Below are 24,814 nucleotides of genomic sequence, written 5' to 3' on the forward strand. Positions count from 1 at the left end.
CGGACACTCACGTGCGCTCCACCACCATCTCCAGACACTGGCCAGGGCCGGCTACATCTGGGCACACCCAAGGGAGCTACAAAATACATGTGCTTTCATAAAATAAACTACTGGTTCTTAAAAAGAAAAAGTAAGCTAATACTTTTGAGCAGCTATTATAAACCAGTGGGAAAACCTAGGACTTCACTGCACTTTTTGTGAAGTTAAATACATATGAAACGTAGATGGCAGAAAGCACGCGAACGGTCTCAGCAGCCCAAAGGGGATCTCTGCGATGTGAGCAGGCATTCTCTCTTCAAACACTCCAAGGTTGTAGGGATGTGAGCCAAACTTAGGGCTGGGAGGCTCACAAGCTGACCTCAGGTTACACAGTAACATTTTTTTAAAGTTCTACGTGAAGTCAAATCAACATGAGAAAATGGTTAACACGAAAGTCTTAACAACAAATCCAAGACATAAAAATTAAGTGAAGGTTTTTTTTCTGGTTTATTAAAACAAAACTCCATCTCCATGCTTCTCAGAATACACCACCAACAGACATAAAAATCTGTCAACATTTCCAAGGCAGTGTCACTAACAAAATCATACAGTAATGTCTTACAGTAGCGATTCTTTTTACAACGACCTGACACTGCTCTGCACAATGGGCAAATGCCGAAGCAAACGCCTTCCATAGCCACAGTTAGCCCTTTAGCTGCTGAGAAGTAAGGCCAAGAGTCTCTGGAAGCAGTCATTGGCTGTACTAAACTAAATGCCAGGTGGCAACTCTCAAGCCCCTAAAAAGTGTTTTTAAAAAACAGATTTACATCCCATAGTAAGTCTTATAAACTTCAAAGATAGGGTTTATCATTTCAAAACACTACAGTTATCTATGGACAAAAAAATCTGCATTCAACTGTGCAGTGTTTTCTTCTAGAACTGAATTAAAACCTTTATTATTTACCTCAATTAAACCTTCTATTAATTCTGCTACTTTTAAGTTTTAAAAAAGCCAGGGTCACAGGTGGCTGATTTTCCATCAAAGGAAAGCGTTTCAGCCAATTTTCTGTGCTTACTTACTCTTTCCAGTGAGGAAAAATATTCGTCCACTTGGTGCATCATGGACAATACAAAAAGCATGCAAAATTCTGCTTCGGGGTCACTGTGACCATTGGTCTGCTTAAAGAGCTAATGTAGTTTCTGAAAATGTTTTCCATGGCATGCAGTGAGAGCATCGGGGTGTCCCAGAGAGGAGAAAGGTCCTGAGGTGAAGACAGGTGGGGAGCTGCTGTGCTCAGAGGGTTGTGTACTGCCAGGTGCTAGACACTTTCAGCACAGAGGGCACTACTATTCCCATGTATCAGAGCGGGCACACATCTCAGAGCACTCATGTGATACGGAACTGCAGGAAACGAGGCCACAGAACAGCCTGTCCATGCCTCCATTCCCTGTTATCGCTCACCCTACTGACTTCCAAGGTCTGACATGCTTTCCTGGCTGAGGTCACTAACACTTGTTTCTGCCTTCATTCTCCTTAGGATTTGGAGAGCAAATACCACTCCCCCTCTGAATTACTTGGCTTAGCCCCACCTAAAAGCAGGTGCAGCTTCATATTGCTTAGTATTAGGCTTTTATTTACTTGTCTCACAGTCTTCCCCTGAAGGGCATGCATTTCAGTTTGTCAGAAATGCCATAGAGTAAACTGTAATAAATTATATACAAGCACCTAGTTTGTTTAACCTTTCGAGGAAGCCACCCACTGCTGGAAAACAAGGGGAATGTTTCTATTAGGGAACAGGGCTACCTGGAAGCCTTATTGTGATGCAGGTTTTTGTTGTTGTTTGTTTTTGTGGATTTTTTTTCCTTTCATAATGAGGCACTGAAGAATGAGTTGTGCTAAAATGAACTCAAGGGTCAGCTTGCCAGGATGAGCATAACTTTGGTTGAGATTTTTCTTCCTTAAAAAAGGTTTCAAAGCACCAGTTAATTACAAAAGCATGCATACTTATCCTCACAGTGAGTTAAGTGTCTGGCGACAGCAAGTGAACTGCAGTCCCTTAAAAGAAACCAACCGAAAGGGAGACCACATCGGGGCAGGGACGTTCTCTGTGCGGGCTGGAGAGCAGCAGTGACATGCAGAGGAAACAGGCAGGGCGGCAGCACGCTCTGACAGGTCGGTCCAGGGCGCTGCGGCCACCTGACAGAGGGGCGCCTTCAATTTCCATTTAGAGGGTTAAGAAAGAAGAGAGACCAACAAAATGCTTGAGTCCCCAGATGAGGTGCACCCAAGGGAGACCAGACTCTCCGGGAATCCCCTAAGAACAGCCAAGGAAGTGCCATTCTACCCTAGTCAGTAATACAGAAGGCTCAAAGGTGAACATCTCCGCTCCAAAGTCGCTACAATTGACAGTGAACTGACGCAAAGGAACAGATTTGACATGCACAGTGGGGAAGCGAGGCGGCCACCACAGCACAGCATTATTGCTCTGAGCTCCAAACCAGCCATTCCATGCACTGTGGAATGCCAGGTGGGGCCCCACCTCCCCCAACACCCACATGTCACTCAGAGGATACAATTAGTGTTTAAAATTCAAGTTCAAGAAAGTACAAACTTCATCCCTAATACTTTTATATATTCAAATCATCTATACAACACTCATCGGAAAAATTCATAATTCCATATAAATCATGGATATGGACTGTAGACTGTTAGAAATTGTATTATCACATGATCATTAAGAAACTGCCATAATTACCACAAATATCTAATTATATGCTCCTTGATCTCAAAAAAGCACCTACCCACTAAAACAGAAATATTTTCATAATTATTCGCCTTTAAGTGGCAATGGAGTTTGGGTATATAGAAGCAAGGATTCTTCTCAGAGCTTAAACCTACACCTGCCTCCAACCACCTGCCATTGAGCAGGCTCCCTGTGCCACACAGGCTGTACACTGCACCACTCAGAACTAGTCACACAGACTGGGGTGCAGCACCCACTGGGTGAGAGTGCCTGCCACAGCCAGCAATCTCTCTAGCTGTGCTGCCAGCCAGCAAGCTGCTGTTGGCAAGGGTACTTCAGGAGCAGTTGATGCCCACCACGCAAAGCACAGGGAGGGTGCAGGTATGGACAGCGGGAACTCTGAAAATGTGCTCCTTACAGCTCAATGGCACTCCTCCCGAGAGCAAAGCTTCGGTGCCACTTTCCTGGCAGGTGCAGCTTCACCCTTGCCAACCACACTCACTTCCTATGCCAGCTCTTTCTTCACAGTATCTCCTTTCCTGACCTACACAGTATGTCTGCTCCCGGCAGCTACTCAAGCACGCTGAGTCTCCAGCCAGGGCAGCGCTGCTCCTCAGTCAAGCACTTGAGATAAAGGCTCACATGCAGCCACAGCTCGCTGACAGCAATAGGATGGAGACAGAACGGGTGACCCAGCCATTTTAAAGGAAACGCTAGCACATACTACTATACAAGGGTCAGCTCTACATACACCTCTGTGTCCATCACAGTAACTAGTCCTGAACAGCCATACTTAAAATGTGAATCTTTAATAAACTCCAAAATAACTTACTGAGATTTCACCTAGTGACCTAGTGATCATGAATCGCAGATGGCACCGGCACGAGTGTTCTGCACAGCCCACTGCGTCTGTGTTGGGAGGAGTACAAGTCCACGGGGGGCAGAAGGCACGTGTCTTTCTGGAAGTCTCCTCGGGGTAAGGCAGGCTGGGCCACTCCAGGACACCTGCCACTCGGAGTCAGACTGGAGCCTGCAAGGGACTCCTCAGCTCCTTGCTTGAGATCGGTGCTGAGAGATCCCTACAGCACCACAAAACTCAGAATATATTCTAGGAGTTTCTGCCGGTTGCACTGAGGTAGGAACGTACTGCTCAGTTCTAAAATAGAGATTCTCTTTTGCTTGGTCTCTTTGAAAACCTGAAGAGAAAAATAAGAAAAATAAAAGTCAAAGAACAGACTGCGCAAAGGAAGCACTTTTGTTACCAGCCCTTGACCTATGTCCACAACCCAAAAGTCAGGAAAGAGAATGCTAAGGCTGCTTCATAGAAATGATACAAGCGTGGAAGTGTGTGGTCTGAGGTAAGGGTGGAGGTGTGTGGTCTGAGGTTAGCGTGGAGGTGTGTGGTGTGACACAAGCGTGGAAGTGTGTGGTCTGAGGCAAGGGTGGAGGTGTGTGGGTGTGAGGTTAGCGTGGAGGTGTGTGGTGTGAGGTAAGCATGGAGGTGTGTGGTGTGAGGTAAGCATGGAGGTGTGTGGTGTGAGGTAAGCGTGGAGGTGTGTGGGTGTGAGGCAAGCATGGAGGTGTGTGGTGTAAGGTAAGCGTGGAAGTGTGTGGTGTGAGGCAAGAGTGGAGGTGTGTGGTGTGAGGCAAGAGTGGAGGTGTGTGGTGTGAGGTAAGCGTGGAGGTGTGTGGGTGTGAGGCAAGAGTGGAGGTGTGTGGTGTGAGGTAAGCATGGAGGTGTGTGGTGTGAGGTTAGCGTGGAGGTGTGTGGTGTGAAGCTAGCGTGGAGGTGTATGGTGTGAGGTTAGCGTGGAGGTGTGTGGTGTGAGGTTAGCGTGGAGGTGTGTGGTGCGAGGTTAGCGTGGAGGTGTGTGGTGTGAGGTAAGCATGGAGGTGTGTGGTGTGAGGTAAGCGTGGAGGTGTGTGGGTGTGAGGCAAGCATGGAGGTGTGTGGTGTGAGGTAAGCGTGGAAGTGTGTGGTGTGAGGCAAGAGTGGAGGTGTGTGGTGTGAGGTAAGCGTGGAGGTGTGTGGGTGTGAGGCAAGAGTGGAGGTGTGTGGTGTGAGGTAAGCATGGAGGTGTGTGGTGTGAGGTTAGCGTGGAGGTGTGTGGTGTGAGGCTAGCGTGGAGGTGTATGGTGTGAGGTTAGCGTGGAGGTGTGTGGTGTGAGGTTAGCGTGGAGGTGTGTGGTGCGAGGTTAGCGTGGAGGTGTGTGGTGCGAGGTAAGCGTGGAGGTGTGTGGTGTGAGGTAAGCATGGAGGTGTATGGTGTGAGGTTAGCGTGGAGGTGTGTGGTGTGACACAAGCGTGGAGGTATGTGGTGTGAGGTTAGCGTGGAGGTGTGTGGTGTGACACAAGCGTGGAGGTGTGTGGTGTGACGCAAGCGTGGAGGTGTGTGGGTGTGAGGCAAGCATGGAGGTGTGTGGTGTGAGGTTAGCGTGGAGGTGTGTGGTGTGAGGTTAGCGTGGAGGTGTGTGGTGTGAGGTTAGCGTGGAGGTGTGTGGTGTGAGGTTAGCGTGGAGGTGTGTGGTGTGAGGTAAGCGTGGAGGTGTGTGGTGTGAGGTTAGCGTGGAGGTGTGTGGTGTGAGGTAAGCGTGGAGGTGTGTGGTGTGAGGTAAGCGTGGAGGTGTGCTGTCCAATGCAAGCATGGAGGTGTGCTGTCTGATGAAAGCGTTGGAGGTATGAGGACAGGGATTCAGGGGGTTGTCCAGGCAGTACGTTGGGGTTCACAACTTATATTAGATTACAGTCAGTCCTTTATAAAAGGCCACATGCAGCTCTGTGGAACTCATCATACATGAAGATAAACCTGAGACTAATTTTAGCAATACTAGTGAACATGCAAGAAAATAACAGAATAGTTAACACTGAAACTTGCCTAAAGCCTATTATTGTAGTTTAGGAATGAGTATGAAACCAGAAAAATCCTGGTGCATTCAAACAAGCCTTCAGCATGTCCCGCCCCAACCCTCACCCTAGGAATTACATTCCCATTAGCTCAACAGAGAGTGTTTCTTCTAGATCCATGAAGGCTGAGCAACAGCTCAGAGCTACACAGAACAAAGGGCAGCGTGACCGCGGACACATACCCCGATATCCTTAAACATTTTCACAGCGTTCTTCACAAGACAGTACGTGGCACTCTCGGCTGCAGAGAGACAACAAGGCCTGTCAGTGCTCAGGCTCTACACACACGTCCCCACATCACAGGCCACAGAGGATGAGAACAGGAAGCCAGCAAGTTCTCTGCTGCTACAGGAAACTTCACAGCCTTCTTCAAGTGACCTGCTATCTCTTTAAACCTACCCTACCATCTACTAAAGAAAAGAGAGAAAAGACGAGGCAGGGAGGAGAGAAGGAAGATGCACGAAGCATCCATCTTGCAGTCTTACAAGAATGGTGAATAAACATTCCCTGAGGGTAGACAGTGACACAAAGGTGAGCCTACGACCACAGGAAGCTCAAGAGCAGAGTTCAGGAAACAAGGCTGCCAACTCACCTTTGCCACTATTAGCCAAATGCCTGGGACAGGTGTCTCTAAAGTGGCATGAAAGGGTTAAGAACCTCTGCTCTCTTCGGTCCTGAAAACTGACTGTCCTACAGGAATGCAAGGGTATTTGCCCAGCAGTGGCAGCCTATGCCTTGGATTCTGGGAAGTGCAGATCAGCACTGTACACAGGAGCTCTCTGCTGCCAACAGCTCAAACACCCTCCAACAGCAGAATGAAAGAGCGGTGGCACCTGTACAGTAAAAGACTACACAGCACAGACCCACACGAACACGTATGCCTCTCACTCATCATGTTAGCTGAAAAACAGCAGACAGAATAGATAACTGTATACATAGCTCACTTCATATGGCAGATCCATGGAATGAGAGGTCAGCATAATTCTGCACGTTTCCCAATTTCCCAAAGGTAATAGAATTACATTAATAATAGGAAAACAGTTTTCTTTTTCATTTTTGGGCTTTTTGTTTGGTTTGTTTTTGCTTTTTTGAAACAGGGTTTCTCTTTGTGTAGCCCTGGCTGTCCTGGAACTCGCTCTGGAGACCAGGCTGGCCTCAAACTCACAGAGATCTGCCCACCTCTGCCTCCCAAGCGCTGGGATTAAAGGCATGTGCCACCAACACACAGCCTTTGTTTTGGTTTGTTGTTTGTTCATTTGTTGGTTTTTGGAAAGTTTTTTAAAAAGCCAAAACTATGAGTGCACATACCATACACTGCAACGTTCCTTTCCGTCCTGGTGATAAGGTATCTGTGCAACTTCTGCAGGTACTCAGACTCGGGAACTGGACCACTGAAGTTGTGAACAAAGATGGCAGCAGAACTGTAGGCCTCTAGCAAGGGGCCCAGAAGTCTCTGAAGAAAGGTGATGAATTGCTGATGCTCCTTGGACTGACTCACCTGAGAGTGTAAGAGGAGGGGAGGTCACAGGAAGGAATGGGAAAGCAGACACAGCTGCTGGCAAATTCTGGGAGAACCCAGGACTTAAGAAGAAGCCCCTCCCACTAGCACTGCAGACAGCAGCCCACTGCTCAGGCACAGGATTAAAGATCAGCGGGGACCAGAACACTCCTCAGTGCAGTCATTTCCTTCCATGGGAGCGTGTCACTAAACAGTCATCTAGAAGAAGCTGTCCTGACTGCCAGGACTGTAAAATGTCCAGACCCAGTCAAGAGGAACAACAAAAGGCTCTAGAACTCATGGAGTGTGGCCCACGGGTTAGCACAACCATGGTGGATGTACCACAGAGAGGCAGAGCCCCGAACACCACACGTCCTGAGGACTCCAGGCTGTTATGGAGCATTGTGCGGCTTGTTGTCCCTGCAGTCACCACATCCCTCATAACATATGAGTTGTATGAAAACTCTAAGGGTTTCCACCCCCTCGCTGGGCAGGATCACTGGCATTTAGAATAACAGTGCTTGGTCTTTTTCAAGCATTGCTGCTGGAGCAGATTAATGATTCATCCACCACCCTCAGAAAGAATTTAGAGATGTAGAGTGTTAGCAATGACCACCATCCTTAGAAAGTATTTGGAAATATAGACTGTTAGTAAGGTTAGGTTAAGATGGTTTTGTTGGTAGCTCTGAGGTAGAAAATCTTGAGGAACAATTTGAAGTTCAGAAAGGCACACTCTTAATAGTTGAGCTCGGGACTTTTTGAAACCAGGGAGCAAGAACACTATCAGCCCCAATTAGCCCTGCTGATGTGACCCGCTAAAGATGAGCTGGTGATCAAGGTGATGGTTAATTTCTTGTACCCATTTTTGCCCTCAGCTTCTTGATATGATTTAATAAAAGTCGTTAGTAAGTAGATGTGCACCTTGAGAATTTAAAGTAGAAATGGCTGATTGTGTCTTATAAAAAGTTTAGATTTGTGATTCTCTTAAGATCTTCATAAGACTACTTTTTAAAATAATTGATCCTTTCTTTATAACCACAAATTACAGCCTGCCAGTAAAGAGAAACTGGCTGAAAAAAATTAGCTTGCTTGCTTACACTTTGTTAATCTATAACAGGTTGCTTAGTTAGGAATGTATGTGAGTCCTTGGGAATAATTTTTCTTCACATGTAATATGTAAAATATTTTTTATGTAAAGGTATTAGGGAATATACTGTTTTTTTCATGATCATTCACTAAAAGGAAAATAAAATGTAACCAGATTGCAATTTTTATGCTGCCTGAAAGATTTTGCTGGGAGATATATACATATAACATATATGTATAAAATACACACATATATATATATGCACTATGGGAGGAAAATTTTTAAATATATATTTATTAAATATTAAATATATTTATTTATTAAATATATTAAATATTAAATATATTAATATTAAATATATATATATATACATATATATATATGGGAGTTTCTTGAAGCTCACTTGACCCATCAAAAGTGTGTGTGTGTGTGTGTGTGTGTTTAAGTGTATGGTTCCTTTCCCCCTTTCTCTCTTTCTCTTCAACGACCATAAGCAGAACCTGCCCCCAGCCACTCGTCACTGGAGTACTGGCTCAGAAAAAAATCAAGCTTTCTACCCTCAGAAGAAAAGTCAGCTGAGTGATCAGCTGCTGACTCTATGCCTGCCTCAGTGCATGCTGACCTGTCAAAGCCGGCCTTCGACAATAACAAGTTCTCAGTCTAGGGGCTGAGTCCTCCAGGGTATACAATCCAAGCGTAATAGTCACTCACACATGCAAAAAGCAGGGAAGAGCAATTATATATTCAAGCGCATGAAGCAAGACCACTGTCCAATGGTGAAATTAGTAAAACCCAGATGGAGGGAGGGGAGTCCCCATGTGTCATTCCTGTGGAGAGTGGGGGCAGGGTGGTGACCTTGCTTCTCATGTAGATGCAGAAAGTCACCTCCTTTCTGCTTCTGGCTTTTCAAATCCTATTCTCTTTCCACTTAACAGTTCCCAAACTATCCAATTTAGTGAGTTACTGGGGGAAAGGACCAGTGCTGGATAGAGCTGATTCAGAAGTCCTTTGAACACGAGTCAGTCACTAGTCCCCTTTATCTAGCTGCAGCATGAACTTAATGTGTCACTGTTATATACCCAGAATCCTTCACCAAAGTACCTTCAGATAGCAATCTCGCTGCTCCTCACCAAAATCACTGTCTTCATCTTCTTCATCACTTCTCCAGTTCAGAGGTTCTGGAAGCTTCTTATCCCACTGCTGTTCTGCAAGGCCAGGACTGACATCTTCCTGGTCATCTTGCTATGCCAAGAAGATGGTTGACAGTAACTAAGTCTTCTTAAGGACACAGCCAAGCACTCGGCCAGCCAACCCCAACAAAGCAGCTTCTCAGCCTGATCTTCCTCAGATACACATCTCTCATACACATTTCCAAACTCAAAACCACTTGGGAGGCAACGGGGAGGAAGATGGATGGAGGCCAGGGAGTTACAAGATAGAACTTATTCATATCTTCTGAATGAATAGCTGCTTTACCAGTCCCTCTCAACCACACCGCATCTATCTGACCAGGCTTGAAATCTCAAGAGAAAAATATATTATGCACAAGGTACAAGCAGCCAGATATGCTTCATGTCTCATCCTAGAATCAACCTCTGGATGCTAGAGAATCAAGTCAAGATATACTTTAATCTAGAAAATAACATTTACAAAGAAATCAAATATTAAACACCCAAGACAACTGTACCCCATTCTTACTATCCTCTTTACCATCTGGACATAAAACATAGCAAATGTATTTATTGCTTAAAATAGGTGGCAGAAACACTGGTTTAAATAAATAACTGGTAGAAAAAGTGAGAGCAAGAAGCTAAACAAAGAAAATAAAGGCAGGTTTGTTCTTTTACCTCGGCCACTGTAAGAATGCCATACTGGATGAACTTCCCTACGGTCTCGTGACAAACTTGGTGAAAAGTCTGGCAGGGCTAAAAAGAAAAGTCATTTACAGGTGAATCGGCCCCATACTTTTCTTCAAGACTGTAGAGCAGCTGTCAGTCCTTCCATCCCACCACCTCAGCACCACCTGAAAAAGTCCTATGATCTCTGATGTCCACTGTCTTGAGAAATGGCCATGACAAGGCCAGAGAAAAGAGCCTTCCCATGAGCAGCAGTACATGTGGTATGGTCCCAACTATAGAGAGAACACTGAGCTCATGATCCCTGCAAGGATCAGCTTCTTGGACCTTTTGGAACATTTGGTTTCTTTTGTTTTAAGATTATCTCCATGCAGGAGCTAGCTTACAATGAAGATAGTCCACACAAGTTATGAACGAAGAAACACAACACTCCAATAACTCAAAAAGGACCCATAAAAAACATGCAGCCCACTCTAGGAGCCTTGCCTACCCACACCCCTCGTGATCCTGCGACCCGAGTGTCAACCACACACAAATAGCATGTTCAAGAAGGTCACATTCACAATTTACACTCGTAAATGTGCTAAGATACAGTTATATGAAAGAAAAAGAACAGTGCAGTGCACAGAAATATTCTACGTGGTTTTGAGTACCCCAAACCTGCTTACTATGTGGGCCACATTTTACACATCAACAGGTGCAGGGTGGGATAAATTGCGCACTCACACTTCTGAGCCTCTGGATGTCAAAAAGCTCATTTCTGGGGCTCATCCACTTATCATTTGGGTTTGCAACCCCCACAAGTGGGTGTGCTGGTTTTGGACACCTGACACAGGACCTTCTGCACAGTCTTGAGAACTGACAGCAGCTCTCATGCCTCAGAACCTGGGCACTGAACCAGACACAAACCAAGACAGGCAAGGCCATACTGGCTCAGCCATCACTGAGACTTGGGAGTAGAACAGAAGGCTACAGCAATGGGGCAAGTACTCTCTAAGAGAAAAGTAAAGTAAAGGTGTTTCACACTTCCATGCAAACAGTTAAGAAAGGGTCAGGAAGCACAGAGGAGCCTTCACTCACCAGAGAAATGGTGCCTTCATTGGAAAGAAGATAGCACAGGCTGGCGGCCTTTCGCACCAGCTGCTCCTGGCTGATCAGGTTGCCAAGGCCGCCAGCAGACCCTCCGGAGCCTCTCTTATTCAGAACTGCATAAAGGCTGCAGGCTGAGGAAACAAGGAACATGCAATCACCACTGCCAGCTCTCAGAGAGAAACTTTTGACTTTTAACTTACCATTAGAGGTTATAAACAAATAAAAAGTAATAGTCTGCAGTTGCTGGAGAAATTTAAGTTAAGTCCCACAGAATCCCATTCCATGAGGTCCCAGTGTCCAAAAGCTAAGGACCTTTATTCTCCTACAACTCTCTTAATTCGCCTCCACAGTGAAAAACGCAGTACTATGGAGGGTAATTGAGCATGCAACATTTTCTCTAGAGACTAAACTACAGTGGTGCATTCCCTCAACAAGGGGCTAGCAACTAAAACAACTAGACATCACTACGGGTTCCAGACCCTTGTAGTCTCAAGAAAGACTGAGAATGTTTCAGGCCCTAACGTACCTATGATGGCTTCCATGATAAAGACATGAAGTACCCCATTGCTGTAGAAGTTGAGTTCAAAGACTGATGGGATAGTTGTGCTGGGGGTAATAAAAAATTCATCTTTCCTGCTAGTGTGGGTGATTGTGACACAGTTTCCTAGAAGCTGAATAGCATGCATGACGACATCTTCTGAATTCCCAGAGAAGCCCAGGTCAAAATCACGAGCTAGAACTTCCTCCTTCATCACAAAGAAGTCTTCTACCAATGTGGACAAGTGGATTCCCTAGAGAGACAAAAATGGATTGTGACAACAGAAAACCTGATTTCTCCAGATTTTCTTCTTGCTGTGGTTGTCCTGCAAGACCCACAGAGACAGGCCCAGACCATCAGCGCCAGCAAGTAGGAAAGGCACTAAGAACCTGCTTCCCAGGAATGTCATGGGCAGATGTCACATCACAAAACTGAGCACAAGAACCAAAAAGGGAGGGAGATGCAGTCTGAAAGTAGTGCTGAGTGCTGATGAGGATTCCCTTCATTTTAAACACACTTCACAAACACTTCTTTAAAGATCATGGCAGACATGGTCTCTCCCATGGCAGAGCTACACAAGCCTATTGTGGGAGGACAGAGGGGCCTCTAATACAGAAAGCAAACTGCCTGAAAACTGTTCTCCAGCAGAATGCCTAAGTGTGTATGCAATTGCGTTACTGATGTTAACTACAGCAACCAGAGAGGGCACCGTTCCACTGTATGCATTTACAGTCTGGCTCTTTCCCTCACTGGCATGGTGACCTCAGGGTAGGACTCCTTGCTCCTTTCACTGCTCATTTCACAGCCTTAGCTGAGAAGAGGCTGCAAACAGCCAGGCTTCCTGCTGAACCACCAGGAGATTCAGACATACCTGCCTGTGTCTGTAGAGGAGCAGGCAGGCCACAATGTGGGTGGACATGATAGCGCAGGACTTGCTGGCAGCTGGAAAAAACACAGGGTTAAGTTAGTTGGCCTTGCTCTAATGTAAGCGGGCCTTAGAATTACCTCAGCTTTACACAGGAGCATAGGGAACTAAGTCTTTTACTACAGTCCCCACAACTGCAGTTTACAGAGGAAATACCCCTGGATGTGCAGTGTCCTGGCACAATGAAGCCTCAAAGCAATCACGAGTCATGAGGCCACATTCTAAGACAGGTCCAGCTTCAGTGCAGAGCAAGTAGATGAGGTCAGGAAATGAAACATCTTTACTGAAATACCAAGACCCAAAATATAAATGCACTCTGGAGCTCCAAGGCGCCCTCAACTGTGAGCCTTGGCACACTGTGGGCTGCAGTCTTATTTCCCTCTTCCTGTGGGTCTCCATGGCGTAAAATGAAAGCAAAAGAGCAACAGATCTAAAGCCATAAAATAAGGACTCCAACCCTAACTTGTACACTAATTAATCTCCTGATTTGGAGTTGAATTCGCAAAGTCCTGAGACTCCATTCTGAAAACATCAATACGCTCCCTAAGCTGGTTACACTCAGAAAGGGTGCAGCCTGGTTACACTCAGTAAGGGTGCAGCCTGGTTACACTCAGTAAGGGTGCAGCCTGGCTACACTCAGAAAGGGTGCTCGGTGTGCTTGCATTTCCACTCTTCAGTGTGGCCCGGAGAGACGGGGAGAAGGGGAGATACATCTAGAACAGATGCTTTGGGGCTCAGCACTCTTAATTTGTAGAAAATTATCATCATATAGAAAAATATGAAACAGAGATGCCATTTGTGAATCTTTTGAAATGACAGTGAATTTAGAAATACTTCACTCACAATTCAAGCTGCCTCCAGTGTTTGAAAAGTATGTGTGGGAGACACAATCACATATTCTTAATGGAGAGTTCCCTGGGCAAGTGCCTGGCTCAGGGGTGAACACCTGCTTAGAACATATAAAGCCCACAATTCTATCCACACCCACACACCCACACAGACACACAAAAAGAATCCTCTGGCCAGGAGTCAAGTAGGAAAAAGGCAGCCATAGTGGGAGAATGGGAGACACAAACAAAGGAAGGAGCCCTGTACAACCGTGTCCACAATAACCCATGAGAAGCTGACCAGAAGCAGGCCAGGAAATGGAGAAGAGAACAGCCCACTAGGGCTGAGTCCCAGGACCGCACAGTGCTATGTCCAGGTCCTCACGAGCAACACAATGAGCAGTGCTGCAACTTGGAATCTAAGGACAGCTTGATGGCGACAGGCTCACCTCTGCTTCGTTAGTCTGGTGGCACTGTTTGTGCACAGCTATCCCAGGACAAAAGCAGAAGCTGTGAGAGTGCAGAACCACTAAGGGCTCCTTCTGCACCCCACACTAAAACCGCTTTAGCATGGGCAGCCGCTCAATATTTACTGAATAAAAGTGTGCATGGGGTCAGCAAAGAAAGACAGCCAGCTTTTTCTTTCTCTGGATGTCATTCCATAAGGTAGTTCAGGGACACAGTCACAAGCAGAAGGATCCACAATATGCACGAGGACCACTGCATGAGCACCTGCTCTTATCAGACACTCTTGGGTGTCTTGTTGAATTTTCAGACACTCACCCCTAGCCATCACTTTCCCTCCAGGATCTTGCCTGTCACTTACGGAGTAGGTGATGTATCCTGAAGAGGAACTAACCTGAGCAGAGTTCCAAGCACGCACTGTCAGGGCCTGGTCTGGGGCTAAGTAGTCAAAGGCTGACTTCAACGCCTTGAGATCTGGTTACCGCCCTGCCGAACTATCTCCTGTACCCATGTGCTGCCAAGGAATGTTCCCCAGTTATCCCTGACTGCCTGATTAAAAGGCCTATGCTTGGGAAGAGCAGAAGGTAGTGGGTGTGGCTAAGGTTCAAGGGCTTTGGGGACAGGGGGATCTTGGGAAGGGGACAAGATCTCAAAGGAGGAGGGAGGAGGATGCAAACTGCCTTGGCTTAGCCTGGGAGGAGCACATGGCTATCATGAATAGATAAAGAATAAGCAAGTATTTGTGGAATTATGGACGTAGCCTGGGGTAGGGCTGGGAGGTAAAGGCCCAATTAAGATAAGGCTAGTCCAAAATTTATCAGGTATCTGTGTCTTTTCTTGATTGTGATAGTGGGTTATATATACCACCATAATAACTACAGGGCTAATAATAAACATTATTAGACATAGCATTAAATTAACCACAACAATGCATAGCCTACACTGCTACACGTGCTGTGTGAACTGGGGGGGCAGGGAAGCGTGAAGCCACACTCACTGAAGAGAATGTGCTCCGCTAGGTTTGCAATCAGCCTTCTTCGGAAGGCTTCATCCGCTGTGTTTCTGGGCTCCATGTCTTGACCCTCAGCAGCAGCATCATTAGGTCTGAAAAGATAAAATCAAACTTCTGCAGCCCCACAATTCAGTCTTATTTTTATTTTTTTATTTTTAATATAATTTTTTAGTTATTACAGTTAATTCACTGTGTATCCCAGCTGTAGCCCCACCCTCGTTCCCTCCCTCATCTCCTCCCTGCCCCTTCCCCAGCCCACTTGTATTGGAGGACCTCCTCCCCTTCCATCTGACCCTAGCCTATTTTTATTCTTAATTTTGAGATGACAACTCATTCCATTGCCCAGGCAAGCTAAAATTAACTATACAGACTAGGTCCACCTCAAGCCTGTAACACTCCTCCTGCCTTCCGCCTGCTGGGATGACACCCACAGACCCAGTGCTAGGTTTTATAGGCACACAACATAGAACTAATTCCTAAATGTATGAATAGCTCTGATCACCACACATCTTAAATTTAAATCATAAATAGATCATTTCTCTGGAATGTTTTCCTTTACAATGTAGAGCCTAATTTTTTTCAGACAGAAAACGTTATTAATGTCTAAACAGTCTTTTGGTATATCACTTCCAAACTCACTGGCAGAAAGAATGCATAAAGCAAGAGATCATGTATTAAACATCTGAAAACTCAACAGTTTGCTACAATAAAGAAAGGGCTCTAAATTACAATGCATTTTCAGTTCTGGAAAATTCAATCATTAGCAAACACTCTTCTATGCATCTCACTCACTTACCCAACAGATCACCAAAAATCCCAGTTCACATAATCAAAAGCAATAAACCAAATAATCCAACATAACAAAATCAAAGAGGTTTTACATATAATTAAACAAAGCATACTCTCCCTTTCTCTATCTCTATCTCATGCATAAACACACACACACACACACACACACACACAAATGTGTGTGTTAGAGAAAGAGAGAGAGGGCACATTCCCACGTACTTATTAAATCATGAGAAATGTTACTGCCATGAAGATGGGAGCTCTCGTCTAAGGCTAAGCTGCTGTCCCAGGCAACAGAGCACGAGAGTCATGGATGGCTAAGTTAGCGCAGGCCCACAGCCTACCTTGAGGGAAGGATGGCTGGTAACAGTGCTTGCTCCAGGGAAGCGGGAGCAGACACAGGCTTCTGACTCTGGCTTTCTAAATATTCCTGGAAAAATTAAAAGAAAGGAAAACACCCTTCAAAATAACATATAAACTATATTTTGATCTTCAAAGGTTAGAAGGTTAAAAACAAGCTTCAGCCTGTGCTACAGCAGACTCTCACCTTCAAGGAAAATGGCTGTGCAAAATCCACTCGGACATACCCATAGTTCTTCCGCAGCATTCTGATAACGCCTCTGGCCACACTCCAAAGGCTCTCGTTCTTCTTGGGCTTGCCCTAAACACAACAGTGGAGGGGAGGGTGTTCCGTGTGGTTATCGTTTCTTTTGAGACTGGGTCTCCCCAGGCAACTCTCCTGCAGCCTCCCACCTGCTAAGAGACGGCAGACACTGCTTGGCTGGAGCGATTCTCTGCTACAAACCTGAACTGAACCTTGAAAAACAGACAATGACCAGCAAGGAAAGAAGAGTGAGTGGCCGGGAGCCATGGGCCAGGCTACATTCACAGCTACCCTGAGACCATTCGGCTCACAGGTGGGCTGCACATGTCTGATTGTTTCAATTTGAAATCACCAGAACATGTCTAGATTCAAAGATGCTCACAAGATACAACCTTGTCCTCAGGAGAGGAAACTGAGCAAGGAGAAACACCTAATGCTAGTATACTTCGTATGTATTCACACAACTCATAAAGACACAGTTACAGAACAGTGAAGGACAAAAATGTCCTGCTACGCTGGACAAAGGGGACTAAAACAAAGGGGACAGACACCATTTACCAGAAGTGGGGATCACGAGAGGCTGTGTGCACATTAGGCAACCGAACGCCAGCCAGCCTCATGGTGGTCTTTCCACTGGTGAGAACTTAGAAAAGATTTGCTTGACACACCATCCCACAAGGTGCCCTGATTTTTAAAGCCTCAGGTTGCCAAGTGTCCTAGAACTTGTGACACACTGGTAGCAGGGCCCTTGTGCACACTCCATCAGCAATGCTGAACTCTGCGGCCTAGTAAAGCCACTGGGGTGACGTGCACCAAGTGCTGGCAGTGCTTACGACTGAGCACACCAAAGCTCACAGCTACTGCCTTGGTACGCACAGACCAAAGTCAACCCAAAAGCTCTAAGAGAAATGTGCTCAGAGTTTTTCAAAGAGCTGTGTGTGTGCTTTCTTCACACAGTGGACCATCCCCCACTGTGGAGTCTAAACTGAGTGGAGCAACATGGCCGAGCCTCACAAGCACCTGTGCTCACACGTAAATTATTATTACCATATAAAGTTCAAAAATGGGGAAAACCACGCTTCCTGTAAGAGGCTGGACACACAGCTCTGCTAAGGGGGCAAATAGGAAGGGTGCAGGTAAGATTTCTGGGTCCTGATCATTCCTTCACACAGGTGCTAGTCATATAGGTGAGTTCACATTGCAATGATCCAATCTAAGTATTTATGACTCTGCATCCTTTGGTAAAAGCGTACTGAAAAAATTACTTCCGTTTCGCAGATTAGTTTGCAGTTGCTTTGCAAACATGGCCCCGCCAATCTTCAGGCTTCACTAAAAGACATACAGAATCAACCCTGAAATCACTACCCAAGGACAAGTGGCTTTCCACCTCCAATCCCATGATCAAGGACAGCACTGACCCAGGACTTCACACACTTCTCCAAGCCCAGAAAAACACCTGTGATTCTCTCTCACAGGCTAGCAAACCAAAGGAAGGCAACTCACCAGGCCCAGCCAGGCAGGTTTCAGATGTGCAACACAGAAACCATGTTTAGTGAAACGGCATCATTAAATATAAGAGCAAAGCTTGAAGACAACCTGGTGCAGACTGGCCCTTACCAGCTGTTCACCATTGTAGTGCCCTTCGATTATCCGATCGTACGAGATGCCCACGGGTATGACGAGTATGTCAGGGATGGTGTTGGAGGACAGAGTGTCCACTACCACTGACAACAGTCCTGCCCGAGCACAGGAGGTCTTCCCACTCCGGGAGCGGGTGCCTTCCAGGAAGATCTCCAGGAACTGCTGCTGTCGGAGGAGTTCCACTATATGCTGAGACACAAGAGAATCACACATAAGCAGACCACGCAATTCAGGCGAGCTCAGGACAGCTAAATCTTAGGACAAAACACACATGCGCGCACACATACACACACACACAAAGATGACAACCATCCCATAAACATTCCCCCATACCCATTACATCAAAGGATCTAACCAAAGCTGTATTTGGGTGATAAAAAAAAATGATCACCCCTATCTATGCAGTAATCTCCCAAATCCGAGAACAGTTCCAACATATCTCCATTGCTCTCCCAGGACACACGGCACTACGGTGGTGAGGACAACTATGGCCTATACGCACCCCATGAAGCAGCGCTCTGTACAGAATGTCTTTGCGTCCGTCTGGAGTTTCATCAAGTCTCCGTCTTATGAAAAAGCCCCCAAGCTTGTGAATCAAGGTACTGCGAATTCGAGAACGCATGAATTAATTATCAGGAAAAATGTAAAAAGAAGGCTCAAGTGTCAAGATACTCCAAAGCATTTGCCATCCAGAAAGAAACCCAACACGGCATTCCAACATTGACAATGGAAATGCAAGTGTTCGTTTTCCATGCTGCTGATAGATCTCACGCATTCCTCAGCCTTTGGAGTCTGGCTGCATCATAACTTCTGAGTCAAAACAAGTGTGTTGAGGTCATTGCAAAGGTAATGACACAGATTTGAAGGAGATTTTGAGTAGAAATGGGGTGGGGTTAATAGAGATGAGAGGAAGATAAGAAAGAGCATAAGGAGAAGAATGGTCAGAATACACTAAATACATCTATGAAATTGCCAACAAACAAAGTTAATCAGTGGTTGAGCATGATGGTGCATGCTTTCAATCTCAGGAAGCTGAGACAAGATCCAAGCTCAGCCTGGTCTATCCAGGCCAGCCAGAGCTACAAAATAAAACTCTATTTCAGAAATTATTTACACACATATGTATGTGTGTGTAATTATACTGTATATATGTAAACATATATACATGTAACAACATGTACATATATACATATACATATAGTGTGCGTATATAAAATTTTTTATACCATGCTGCCTGTGGTCGCCAGACAGAGTATGAGACATAGACACTGACCCATGCCAAATTTGTCAAGTGAACAAATATGCCTTGGGGGGACAATATTCTCAAACAACTGATGCTTGAAAGAGGATAAGAATAATTCTATGCGATAAGAACAATTTTATCAAACTGAAATCAAGTGTAACCATCTTTACAAAACAGGAAACAGGAGTTGGAAAGATGGTTCAGCGGTTAGAACCACTGGCTGCTCTTCCAGAGGACTTGAGTTCAACTCCCAGCACCCACATGGCAGCTCACAACCCTCTGTAACTCTGGTTCCAGGGGGCTCATTTGCACACACAGGAATAAAACAATTCTGCTCCTGCCTGCAGATCTCTGTCTGTAATGCTGATGAGCTTGGATGTGAAGCTGAGAGTCATGGCTTCCCAGGATACAGTCCAACTTGCCTGCCTGTCCTTCACTTTCCTGCCACCATGCTCTTGAGTCTTTGCCTCCGAACACCCTGTTCCCTCTAAGTAGAATTCACAGCATCCTCTGGAATTACCGAGCAAAAAGTATTACATTGGATTCTCCACATCATGAGGTCACTCTTGATTACTCTTCTCTACCTTTAAACACCTTCCTTGGACAGGGCTGGTACCATAAGCTACTCCATTGCCTTTTAATGGCCTTTCATCCATGTGGCACTGTCCTTCAAGCATACCAATCACAATTCACAAAGCAGCCCAGAAATAACGGTGACCATCCAAAGGATACTTTGATAATGTAACAAGGAAGCATTACTTTTATAATAAAAAGGCCAATATCACTTTTATGAATGACAAGTATAAAAATATAACAAAACTAATCCCAAACTTAAAACAATTGTTTTTGGTTGGTTGGTTGGTTTTGGTTTGTTTTTTTTTTTTTTTTCAGTTTTGGTTTTGGTTTGTTTGTTGTTGTTTGAGACAGAGACTCACTATATAACTCTGGCAAGCCAGAAACTTGCAGTGTGAACCAAGATGGCATAAATTCACAGAAATCCAATTCCCTAGGCCACCTGGATACTGAGATTAAAGGTGTGTCCAATATGTCTGGCAAAACTCTCTTTTCACGGTCTTTAACTTCAGCCTAAACTGATCTCACCTGAAGATGGGGATGTTGAGATTATTGCCCGAGGCGATGTATGGTGCTTTGATGTTGTGGCAGAAGAGAATGAAGGTGAGCAGCAGGTAGTCGATATGGGATCTATGCACAGGTAGAAACAGGAGCGGCAGATTCGTCTAGGGCAGAGGGAAGGAGCAGCTTGAAAGTTCAGGACTTGACGCTCAGTCCCACTTTGCCACCGCATTTGGTTACAGTCACTCATCACTGGCAAACCACTGATTTGCTCTCTACAAACTTGCTCCAATCAGTTATCGATGGCCACACAGCTAGACCACTACTACACAGCTAACGCTCTACTACACCAGCAGCAGCTGACGGGGGGGATACATAACAGTTCAAGTTGACCCACACCTCTCCTGAGAGGCAGCTTGACTATGAAAACTGAGCAGAGGTTTTTGGAGCCAGGCTTGATTTAAAACACTGAGAAAAGTCACTCACTGTCTGTAGCTAGGGCTATCTGTAGCTAGGGCTGATGTCTACCTGTGCCTCACGATTTGCATGACTTGCTGTTCAGGACTATTGCAAGGTAAATTACAAAAGGAGTTCTACACATCTGATAGGCCCTGTTTTCACAAGGGGGAGGGGACTTCCAAATGATTCAAAGAGCTAACAGCACAGAGACCTTCGGAATGAGCTCTAGCTGAACTCCACACACATCATGGAAACGGGGTGATGGGGCACAGAACACACATACAAGGGAAACACAGAATCCACACTCTGGGGAAACGGGGTGATGGGGCACAGAAATCCTACCTCGGTTGCAGCTTTAACCATCTCAAGTTGACCCTTGTGAATCTGAATGTTCCAGAAGAAGCTGTTGAAGAGCTTTAGCAACACCCAGCCAGTCAGCCTAAAAGAAATAAAAACATATAAATCTCTATGCACACAGACACATGTGTATGTTATAAATCTGCCACCCTCAGCTTCTGAGTCTACAACCTAAAAGTACTTGTAAATGACTTCATGTGTGTGCATGTAGGAATGATCTGAAGAATGAGTGTGCTCATGTGAACAGAAGCCTCTCACAGACATGTCGACTTGCTGTGACTAGTGGCACCTAGTACTTCGACGGTGAATGGCCGAGCTAATTTAGTAAGCAAAAGGATCCTCCTAACACTCAAGCCCTCCCTGTACGACATGGATCTGTGAGGCTTGACTCAGCCATTTGAGAAGAACAGAAGACACCCATAATAGAGTTAACTGCTACCTATCAGCAGCAGAGGTTGTTGGAGCCAGGCTTGACTTAAAACACTGTGAAAGCGGACTAAAGCCACCACTGTGCTAGCTCACACGTGAGCAGAAAGACTGAACATTGAAAGACATCAACATATTTGCTCCCTCCCATCTTCTCCTTGAGCTAGGAAAGGAAGATCCAGTGATTCTAATCTACTTGAAGGGCCTACGCTAGCTCTGGCATCAAGCCATCCTAGCCCTGTAATACCTGATCATCCCTGGAGAGACGGTAGCAACCATTTCCTGCAGTATCTTCCTAGCTTTCCTCTTCACTTTCTGGATGGCTTTGGACTGCTGCTGGGCAGATCCATCTGGGTTCAACTCAGCAGCAACTTCAGCAATTGCCTCTTGGACTCTGATGTGAAAGTAAAAGTCAGACAATGAAACTGACTCTATTTAGCGGACATATTTGATATTTCCTAAACTACAGCTACAAATGAATAGAACAAAAAACAATAAAATGTTCATTGTCTTTAATATGCAGAAAATGCACGTTCTTTTTAATATGTTTTTTGAGAGAGAAATATGAGTTTTAAGAGAAAACACAACTTAGGAGCATTAGCTCTTGCTGTCTATCAATACTGATGGCCAGGGCCTGGAGTGATGGGTTAGTAATTACAAGTATGTACTGTTCTTGCAGAAGCCCTGAGCTTGATTCCCACCACCCACATCAGGCAGTTCACACAGCCTGCAATTGCAGCTCCAGGGGACTGGACACTCCTCTGGCCTCCTCCTATACAGACACATACTCATACATACATAAATAACAGCTACAACATTTTAAAGTGATGAATATCCTATTCCTAAGCCAAAGAATCCCTTAGAAATCTGGACAGGCCTGACTGCTGTGGAACATGAATGCCCCAGTCATGGTACATTTTAGCAAAGAAAAAGAGAAAAGGAAAGCTACCCTGTGTACATAACCCACAATGAAGACTGTACTCGAAATACATGCAGACGTCATGAAAATAGCTTTATGTAATGGCTTTAGTATAATAAACAAAGTACAGCAAACTGCCACAAAAAATGTCAAGGTAATGTATGATTTTTCTTTGGCAACCAAAATTTGTCATTTGTTTATACTGTCACCACTAGAATTATATGTAAAACTCTTAGAAGCATTAAAACAGACATAACTATTTACTTTTTCTTTCTTTCGTTTGAACCATTTTTTTCCTCCATTTGTCATTTTACAAAGGCAGAGCTCAGGATTAAAATCAGCACTGAGCAATAAGAAATGTGCTAAAGAAAAAGCTCATCCCAGTTGGACAAAGCTTTTCTTGACCTACAGTAGTTCCATCACCCTAGTTACCTGAAGTTTTAACAAGCAAACATTTACTGAATGGGCCTAGGATACATCTCTGGGAATTTAATATGATATCTCTACTGTCAACTATTCAATAGTTCATTTAAAATGTTTTTCCTGAGTTCCTACCATGAATCAGCACCACTGGGGTTAGAGCCATAAGCCCCCAAAAAGCTACAAACAAACCTTATGAATTCTAAATGTTCAGTCACCTCATCTCTGAACTCACAACTCCAGCTACAACTCTGAGTTGGGCCACACACAAAAGACAGAGCAGCAACACTCTCATCCAAACTCCCATACTCTGAGGTTTAGAAAACCACCCTCAAACATGGAGCAAGCTGAGCTTCTCTAAGTTAAAAGTAAATGGAAGGCCTTAAAAACTGCCTTGGGCTTCCCAGCTCTCTGAAGTCTCCTCTGACTTAAGGCACTGGGAGGGGCTCCCTGGAATTCCCTTATTTGACAGAAAACTTCTCCCCAAAGAGACAAGATTATCTGAAACTCTTAGAATCCTACTAAGCAGGTTGGGTAAGTCCAGGCAACATCAGGCCGGCTGCAGCTGGTCTCCTGATGGTCTCCTGATGGAGTAATCTAATCACTCCATCCCCAGGGAAGCTCCATTGCTCATTTACTCCCTCAGAGAGTAAAACTCTGTCCCTGCTGCTACCTCTCTCCTAGCTCCCTCATAACCCCCTGAAGTTATTTACTACACCTCAAAATCATCTAGTTTCCTTTCCCCCAAGGCTACTCCAGTTTCTCACTGTGTTAGACAACCTCTTTCAGGGAGGCTGGTACACAATAATGAGAAAGCTCTTTCCCTTGTTAGTCTGCTGATGGAAGCCTCTCTCTCAGGAAAACAAGTTTCTCTGAGAACAAAAAATCTTATTACCCAAGATTCTAGCAATGGCTTCCTACTACAAGGACTTGGGCTCAAGTATTCAACATTCATATCTAAAAACTGAATAGGCACATGTGTGCACATCTCTGACTTTGGCTCATGACTTGCCTCGCACGTTCTAGAAACCTGTTCAGTACACGGTGCACAGAACAGAACCATCCGCCCCCCTGGCACTCTTTACCACACTTTCCACTATCCTGACTTTCCTCCATTTCTTTTGTGGGTTAACAGTTAATGTTTAGAAATGCAAGCACTTCCCTAGAGGAAGCAAAGAAACCAACAGAAGAGGCTTAATTCCCACTCCCATCGCCACATCCACCCTGCCCCCCTTATCCAGTGTGCCCGCCCTCACCTGCTGCTGTTCAGTACGTTTTCAGTAACACCAGTGGCATACATGCCCTTGTGGACATCTCGCTCTTGAACAAAAAGGATGTAAGAAAGTCGTCTTGCCAGCCATCCTCGGTGCCTGCAACACATAAACCAGCCTTCTCAGCAAGTACCCCAGCACACCTCCACTACCTAGTGCTCTTCTGCCCACAGAGAGAGTTTCAGGTCACTTATTCCTGCCAACAGTCCTAGAGGTCAGGATGCTACGCAGCCATTTTGACTCATAATTGCTTTCATAAATTCACAGGTAAAAGTGAAGCTGAGAGACTGTTTATCATATCTAAATTGTCTTATTTGCTGAATAGTAACCCAACAGAAGAACGTGACTTCATGAACAGCACTACGAAGACAAGTAGGATGTTTCCCACTAGCTGTGTATGAGCAGGTATAGACGGAGGGAACACACAGCACAGCTGCAACTCCAGGCTACATAAGTAAGCCTGAGGTCTCTTCCCAACAAGAAGGACAATTTTTGTATTAGAGCTTTCATCCAAGATAAGCACTGAGTCTTAAACTGAATTAAAACCTAATCAGATCAAAGACACCTGGCTTCTAAATATCTACACTTTTCCACTGTGCTGCAGCATGTTTCTGTACACTCTGCATTCAAATGCTGATCTCTGTACCCAGAGATCTGAATGCAGTCTAGACTTGGACTTTGGC

General features: G+C 45.2%; 1 protein-coding gene across 5 annotated transcripts in view; it reads right to left on the reverse strand.

Annotated features, from left to right (window-relative positions):
* Nucleotides 1-462: 462 nt before the first annotated feature.
* Nucleotides 463-24,814, reverse strand: part of Gpam (glycerol-3-phosphate acyltransferase, mitochondrial) — a 60,511-nt gene continuing 36,159 nt past the window's right edge. For all 5 annotated transcript variants that reach the window (XM_060391192.1, XM_060391178.1, XM_060391189.1 and 2 more), the window contains 17 exons: nucleotides 24,117-24,230; nucleotides 21,769-21,915; nucleotides 21,081-21,177; nucleotides 20,307-20,443; nucleotides 18,465-18,564; nucleotides 17,939-18,151; nucleotides 16,265-16,378; nucleotides 16,062-16,147; nucleotides 14,914-15,020; nucleotides 12,571-12,641; nucleotides 11,688-11,952; nucleotides 11,150-11,292; nucleotides 10,061-10,138; nucleotides 9,315-9,455; nucleotides 6,937-7,126; nucleotides 5,811-5,869; nucleotides 463-3,919 (listed from right to left, as the gene is read on the reverse strand). In XM_060391192.1, the coding sequence (XP_060247175.1) occupies nucleotides 3,803-3,919; nucleotides 5,811-5,869; nucleotides 6,937-7,126; nucleotides 9,315-9,455; nucleotides 10,061-10,138; nucleotides 11,150-11,292; nucleotides 11,688-11,952; nucleotides 12,571-12,641; nucleotides 14,914-15,020; nucleotides 16,062-16,147; nucleotides 16,265-16,378; nucleotides 17,939-18,151; nucleotides 18,465-18,564; nucleotides 20,307-20,443; nucleotides 21,081-21,177; nucleotides 21,769-21,915; nucleotides 24,117-24,230 (2,179 nt within the window). In that variant the 3' untranslated portion in view covers nucleotides 463-3,802. The remainder of the gene's footprint in view (nucleotides 3,920-5,810; nucleotides 5,870-6,936; nucleotides 7,127-9,314; nucleotides 9,456-10,060; nucleotides 10,139-11,149; nucleotides 11,293-11,687; nucleotides 11,953-12,570; nucleotides 12,642-14,913; nucleotides 15,021-16,061; nucleotides 16,148-16,264; nucleotides 16,379-17,938; nucleotides 18,152-18,464; nucleotides 18,565-20,306; nucleotides 20,444-21,080; nucleotides 21,178-21,768; nucleotides 21,916-24,116; nucleotides 24,231-24,814) is intronic.

This window comes from Meriones unguiculatus, chromosome 1 (genome assembly GCF_030254825.1).
Source record: "Meriones unguiculatus strain TT.TT164.6M chromosome 1, Bangor_MerUng_6.1, whole genome shotgun sequence".
In the NCBI taxonomy this organism is placed as follows: domain Eukaryota; kingdom Metazoa; phylum Chordata; class Mammalia; order Rodentia; family Muridae; genus Meriones; species Meriones unguiculatus.